We start from the raw sequence: 7,756 nt of genomic DNA on the forward strand, positions 1-7,756 counted from the left end.
GACTTCATAAAAAAGACCGTTCTAGATCTTTGGGATCTGTGGGATCACAATGCAATGGTTTTTCAATAGTGGGTTACATCACATTTTTTCAGGGGAAGAAGAGTATCTGCTGAGCTTTTGGTTAATTATTAATAGATACATGTCTACAAACTTATTGCATAATGTATTAATTTATGTCTATTTGTTGGTTAAGGATAATATTTGTTAAGCTTTATAATGTAGTGTTAGGGTAGAACCTAAACCGAGAGTTGAGCATTGTAGGTTTTTCAACTGGATGACATAAAACCTACACTCATTATCTCACCCCCACAGCTCAAGAAAGGTATTCTATATAAGAAGTCACATATAAAGTATAAAATATAATGCTCCTTCTCATAATTTAAACCAGCAGAACACATCTACAGGAATGAACAGTATGTTGACAAATGTTTTTCCCACAAACCATTAAACCAGGAATCACTTGCTTAATACCTCCAATGACTAATACAAAGAGAATATATATAAATGATAAAAATTACAGTTCTTTAGCATTATTTTCCATGTTTTATGCTTGGTCTTCACATTCCTCCAACGTGGGTTGCATACAATTAGCACTTGGGTTCGTGGCAATGTTCAGTGGTGTGATGGGCAATTTTGTGGTGAGATCCTAAAGAAAGAAAACACTGGAATGTAGGATTATTCTATAAGATATATTGACATGGTTATTTGATAAATACAAGATAATGATGATATTTTTACTCTGAAGATTGATAATGAATGGATGATCGCTTGGGGTCAAGAGAATAGGTGTCCTGTGGCTCATGTTTAAATTGAGTATTAGTTAGAATTCATTGTTTATTACTTAATGAGGTAAGCAAGTGCTGGACTTGGCTTCACTGCTTCAAACAAACAGGGGATGAAGGACCCTAATTCTTATTATTGGTAGAAGTGTAGAAGTCCCAGTGGTGGGGTAAGTAATTTATTATATTCTTGGAATAAACCCTCAAAGTGACTTAACAATTTTTGATTTCGGTCAGAGATATAACATGCCATGTAACAAGATTGCAGAAATTGTCCTGTGTGATGTCCATTCTGCTCTAAAAGTTGCATCTGTCAATTAATTTAGATTAATTCCTATCCCAATAATAAGAGTCTTGTCTCTTAAAGCTGGCCATAGAAATGCAATGTGCATAGAGCCGTGTCATTAAGCTGGTAGAGGTAATTTATGTGGTAGAATTCTCTGTGTAGAATCATCAGTTGATGGACTTACCATGCTGTCCACTTGACATATGATGTTCTGAAACACTATAAATCAAATCAAAACATTAATGTAGTCATTATTAAGTAAGTGAGGTGCATTAAAGTTATAATAGCTTACAATGAACATCAAGCAATAGACAACCAATATGCAATATGTACACCTCTCAAGAAGAAAAAAAACTGTCTCTAGTACCTTTGTACCTAATAAGTCAGTGTCCAACCCTTTAACAAATTATTTCTGGGAATATCACCTGAGCCAGAATCTCATCCAAACAGAAATGGCACCCTTAAATAGACTATTTGTTTAGGGTGTTGTCCCTCATCATTTGGATAGTAGTTAATTCTTGGGCAGGACCGTGACATAGCTCCAGGGTCTCCTTTCAGAGACTCCAGATGGCCTAAGAAGTCTGAAAGTCAAAAATGGAAAAAAAGCTGTGCAAATAATGTCTTCTCCAGAAGGAAGTAAACAGTCTTTCCATTCCATATACTGGATATAGCTATCCTATAAGTTATTGTCTAACCTTTAAGAATTACCTGGAACAAGAGGGACAGTTTTGTTCCTCCTAGATGAAAGCTGATTTGAGTACTTTCTTCTCAGGGAGTATTGCCTCTGTTATAAGACTCCCTGTGGAAGTTGATGGTGTCCACAAGAAACAATACTCCTGAACGTACAGATAACCACTAGAACAACAATTAATGCCCTGGTGTCTGAAATTGTCACAGTAGTGGAAATTATTGTATGAAATTAGGAAAATAGGCCACATTTTTTTAAAGTAACAGCACCATTCTTGTGTCTTAGCAGTGTCTGGTCATCAGCTTAACCTATAAATTTGAAAAGAGCTGAACAATACAACTAAAAGCTGGGTAGTTTCTTCTACCATTTTAAAAGAAACAGTGAAAGGCCAAAAAGGTGTGTAATACTTCATTGCTCCTGTGGTGATGCTGTGTAAAATGTAAATACTTGTGAGGTTCCCCTACAGAATTTGGTTCTAAGCAGTAGGACACCCTTTGATCATTTTATTGTTAGCAAAAAAAAATTGTGTAAGAGGACAATCATTTTGAATAGCCTTGACATAAAATAACAATCTAAAGTGACTTCTTTAATTACTAATCTGAACATTTGTGTCATTCAGTGATATACATACTGAATATCATGCCCATCCAAGAGGCGTTTGTAAGTGGCAATCTCCATCTCCAGGTGGGTCTTCTGATCCATTAGGATTTTGTACTCGTAGTTCTGACGTTCTAGATCAGACCTGACTTGTCCCAACTGAGACTCCACACTGTTGATCATTGCTTGTAACTGGGCAATTTGGGAGCCATAAGTAGCTTGGGTCTCTGCCAATGTGCACTCCAGGGCTGATGTCTGATAGTAAAAGCACAGCACAAGACTTAAAATACTGTTATGAAGAGTTTCTAAAATATCTAACTTGTTCATTGTGGAGTGAAGAGATAAACTCAATTTAAAGGATATCGGTCAGCAGGTTTTTGCTAGGTAATCTGAAGACAGCATGGGATAGGATTTAAAACACTGAACTTAATGATGTGTCATATGTCTGGCTGAGTGGTGTTTGCTTAAGGCCCTGTCTCACTAAGCAATCTCGGTAGCGAGATCGCTGCTGAGTCACAACTTCTGTGACATAACAGCGATCTCACCAGCGAGATTGCTGTGTGTGACAGCGATCAGCGAGCGGCCCCCCTGCCGGTATTGCTGATCGCTGGAAGAAACCTCTGGACATTTCTTTGGTCGCTGGTCTCCCGCTGGCCAGCACGCATCGCTGTGTGTGACAGGCGGGAGACCAGCGATCAGGTGTAAAAAATAATTAAAAAAATAAAAAATATAGTTATTCTCACCTTCCGACGTCGCGTTCAGCCATCCTGCCTCTCTCCACGCTCCGGTCCCAGTGATCCTTTGCACGAATGACCGCAAGACTTTGTTATCCCGCGAGACTGTGACATCTCGCGGTCATTCTCGCAAAGGATCACTGGGACCGGAGCGTGGAGAGAGGCAGGATGGCTGAACGCGACATCGGAAGGTGAGAATAACTATATTTTTTATTTTGATTCTATTTTTAACAGGATGGCCAGCGATGCCGGGCACTCGGCATCGCTGTGCTGATCGCTGGTGAAGCTGTCTGTGTGACAGCTCACCAGCGATCACATAGCGATTTACCAGCGATCCTGACACCTTCATATCGGTGTCGGGATCGCTGGTAAGTCGCTTAGTGTGACAGGGCCTTTAGACTGAAGCTATAGTCACCTTTTGATTATCATTGCTGAAACTACAGCAGCTACAGCCGCGCGTGAGATCTAATCTGACTCTGTTCCATCTTCCTGTGATAAGCAGCTCACTGTCTATAGACAATGTACATAAGGAGCCTGATGTTGGCAGCTTTCTCAACTTTGCTACATGCTAAATCTAAAAAGTCTGATTGTGTGAGAACCGATACACCCAGTAAACTAAGTGACATATCTTTGCCTACATCATTCTGCTCTCAGATGAGGTAGCAAACACCTGCTGACAGATTTCCTTTGAAAAAATCTATAATTTTTTCTCACCATGCTCAGTTGGCTCTGCAGTTCAATCTCCAAGGTCTGGACAGTGCGCTTCAGTTCAATAACCTCAGTTTGAACAGACTGAAGTTGTTCTGAACCTGAAGCTACTTGACGATTCAGCTCTTGACTCTGTAGATACACAAACAGCATGAATTCTATATTTACTATACATTAATGGGCAGATTCCTTATACGTATGATACATTTTTCTCCAGAACTCTGATGTAAACCTGTTGAAATGTCATAATGACTTATTTTCATTTCTACCTTTTAGCATTTTTACATCAGTACTGGCCAGCTCTGCCAACATTTTGAAAAGTGGTTGAAAGGGGCATAGCCGACAAATTCATCAAGACACCAGTCTTGAAGAATGGGGACCCGAGTCATTTGAATATGATTTACTGCTTGAGCATCATTATAATATTTTGTGATAGTATTTTTATTTTATTGTCTTAATTTGTATTTTATACCTTGAGGATCTTGTTTCAATAAAGGCCATGATCGATATTTGACAGCAAGCAGAGATGGAAAGTGAAAAATATGACTAATAACTAATGTTCTTTAGGTTCACAAGTATCTTCTTGCTCCAAGTCATAGTAGGTATGTTGATGGGAATCTCCACTGTGTTATCTTTGGGGTTTGACATAAGCACCCATTTCTATATTCACAGCAGCCATGGGTTGGGGATCAGAAATGCCAATTCTGAAGTTAGGTATGGGATTTAAAGATGGGTATGCTGTAAAGGTTTAAGATTGAAAGAACCCTTCAAGATGATGTTTTTGTACCCCAGGAGCTACATGGTACATTTAATCAATTCTTACTGCCCATTCCATGCTTGAAAATCTTAAAAGAACATTACCCTTTGTCTAAACATGTTCTCTGCATCTCTCAGGTTTCTTTCCATCAGATTCTCATATTCATCTCGGATTTCAGACAGGGCTCTGTTCAAGTCAATAGATGGGGCAGCATTCAATTCAACATTAATTCTGGCTCCAAGTTGAGCACGAAGACTGTTTACTTCCTATGGCACAAGATAAAGTTATACAAGGTTCTAAAATTCTGCTTAATCCATCAACCAATTTAATGGAGGCAATGCCTCCATGATACCTCTTCATGATTTCTTTTCATCTCCTGTAATTCTTCTTGAAGGTTTTGAACTTGCATCTGAAGACTACATATTTCTTGGTTAAGTCCTTCCAGGACCCTACGTAGAGCATTCACATCTGCTTCAACATTATTACGCATGCTGAGCTCCATCTCATACCTGGAAAGCAAGCAGCAGACATATTTTTACTAAAGTTAATAGAACAAGGTGTTCATCATAGTGAGTCTTCAACATGTCCACTGACAACACCCCAGCCAAGACTGACAATTTGTGATAAGCATAGTGCAGGGCTTAAAGGGAACCTGTTAACTGATTCATGCTGTCCAAATCATATGGGCAATATGAATCAGAGTCTGGCTACATTGGTTGGTGCTTTAACAAAATAAACTTTATAGACACGGTCAAGGACAATAGGGAGAGACCAGACTAGTTGAACTCCTCCCCCAGAAGGCTTTTCCCAGTACTACCAGAGGTAAATTGACAGGACACTCTCAATGTGCACATGAGGGAAAGCTCTTTATACTTTTACTATTTTTTGCACCCTTTTAGGCTTCATGCTACGCAAAAAACATATAACATCACAATAATAAGACTCAATGATCATATTCTCACTATAGCTTAAAACAGGCATGTGGGGGGGTCCATGTCCATATATTAGTCCTGTGAATTATGGTATTCAAGTTATATAATTTTTTATAAAGAAAATATAGTGAAGTAGATTTAGTAAGCCAATGCTGCTCAAATTCTGTCAAATTGTTCTAAAAATTACTAGTTTTAAAAATTGCCTTGAAAAGGTAGAGTGCTAATTTGGGTAGTACAATGTGCCAAATTATCAATACGTCTCATTTGTGCTCAAACTATTGGTGTAAAGTGAGCCGCACAAAAGATAATGTGGGAAAGAGATATTATGTTAAGATGTGTAATTCCACGCATCACTGTGATTAAATTGGTTCAGTTTCTCTTTCTCTTTAGTTTTTTTTCTAAACTTAGTATTGAGAAATGTGTATACCCTTTGTTGTCTTTGTTCTGTACTCATGTTACACAGCCGTGGAAGCAATCAGCCGATTTCTGCACATACAGCACCTTCAAACCTCGGCAAACAACTAATCACGTCTAGCAGGTTTTGTGCTCAGTCAGACATAAATAGCCCATATCTTCCTAAGCAAGAGTCTGCTGGGGTTAGCGCTCTATGACATTTATATACCCAGCAGGAGATATGTTGTCCTGACAGGTAAACATTTTTTAAAGCATTCCAACTACCCAAAACCAAACTTCTTTTTCTCTTATTTTTATCAGTTTACACATATTTTACTAACCAATAAACAGATCAGAAGATGTTGCTGTATAAATCATGTATTTCATTTTTCTTGAAGTGCTTATTAAATAGAAATAATAATTGGGGTACATACTTGTCACGGAAGTCATCAGCAGCTAACCTAGCATTGTCAATCTGCAGAATGATCCTTGCATTTTCCAAGGCAGCACCTGCAATCTGTAGAATACATGAACATTTTCAGCTTTTCATGGTTGTATTGAGAATCAGGTACATTAATATTTCCAAATGTGTATTACTAAATTAGCTTTTTACTACATTTTGTGATATCAAAAATATAATTTTGGGATATCTGCTACTTTACCTGGTTCTGGAGTTCAGAGATTGTCCTGAAGTACTGGCTGGAGTCAGGTAGTGAGCTGGGAGCATTATTGGCGTACCATTCACAGATTTTGCGCTCCAATTGGTCATTTTCCTGTTCAAGAGCACTCACTTTGTCCAAGTAGGAAGATAAGCGCTCGTTTAATATTTGCATGGTTTGTTTTTCATTAATACTGAGTAGACCATCATTTTTCCAACCACCATGACCTCCTGAGCTTGTATAATGACCATGGCCTCCATAATGGCTGCTAGACGCATGCTTGGAAAATGAGACTGCTTTACAGCTTGATCCACCATGGTGACTGGCAGATTTGAGGTGGCTTCCATGATGGGACATGCTTGAACCATGTGCGCCTCCATGATGTGACAGATGGGAACCTCCATGGGACATATGAGAGCTGCCATGATGCATTTTATGGGACCCTCCTAGATGGGACATATGAGAAGATGACAGATTAGATTTATGGAATCCTCCATGATGAGTTAAATGGGATCCTCCCATGTGGTGAGACAAGTGAGAGCTTCCATGATGGGATCCTCCAGAGTGAGAGAATGAATGACAGCTTCCATGATGGGATCCTCTAGAGTGGTGAGACAAATGAGAGCTGCCATGATGGAGCAAATGTGATCCTCCATGGTGGGAGAAATGGGAACCTCTAAGATGGGATGAATGAGAACCTCCATGATGAGATACATGGGATCCTCCAAGATGGGATGAATGAGAACCTCCGTGATGAGATACATGGGACCCTCCATGATGAGATCCTCCATAATGAGATGCAGACACATGGCTGACCATTTTGGAAGAATGGCCTCCTGTGTGGCAATTTCCTTTGTGACCGCCAAATGAGAAATGACCATGGCTGGTGGTGTGCTTCATGTTGACAAGAGAAGTGACAGAAGTGGAAAAGGAAAAAAGGCACAACTGAATAGATCTTAAGTCTACGATTGAAGTGTGATACTGCCTTCGCTGATTTTCTATTTATACATGAAGCAGGAGGCGTTGCATATATAAATTTATGTGCTTTTTTGGCGTCTTATTAGTTTGGGAATTTATTGACTAATAATTCTTGGGTTGATCAGCTGGAGCTTGTGTTTTTATAGTGTATATTACATACAATGCTTAAAGAAGGTGGAGAGATTCCTGCATATTTCTTATGATGCTGTACATCAGACATTTCCACACCCTTACAAATTATATAA

The 7,756-nt window shown here is 39.0% G+C and overlaps 1 protein-coding gene across 1 annotated transcript; it reads right to left on the minus strand.

Annotated features, from left to right (window-relative positions):
* Positions 1-534: 534 nt before the first annotated feature.
* On the minus strand, positions 535-7,483 carry LOC141086541 (keratin, type I cytoskeletal 19-like). The gene is made up of 8 exons (XM_073572680.1): positions 6,537-7,483; positions 6,309-6,391; positions 4,902-5,058; positions 4,654-4,815; positions 3,799-3,924; positions 2,385-2,605; positions 1,250-1,284; positions 535-646 (listed from the first exon to the last, which is right to left on the minus strand). Exons 1-8 carry the CDS (start codon positions 7,431-7,433, stop codon positions 588-590), a joined length of 1,740 nt encoding a protein of 579 aa, XP_073428781.1. The 5' UTR covers positions 7,434-7,483; the 3' UTR covers positions 535-587.
* Positions 7,484-7,756: the final 273 nt, after the last annotated feature.

This window comes from Dendrobates tinctorius, unplaced genomic scaffold, assembly GCF_039654945.1.
Source record: "Dendrobates tinctorius isolate UK_male_01 unplaced genomic scaffold, ASM3965494v1 ptg000032l, whole genome shotgun sequence".
NCBI lineage: Eukaryota > Metazoa > Chordata > Amphibia > Anura > Dendrobatidae > Dendrobates > Dendrobates tinctorius.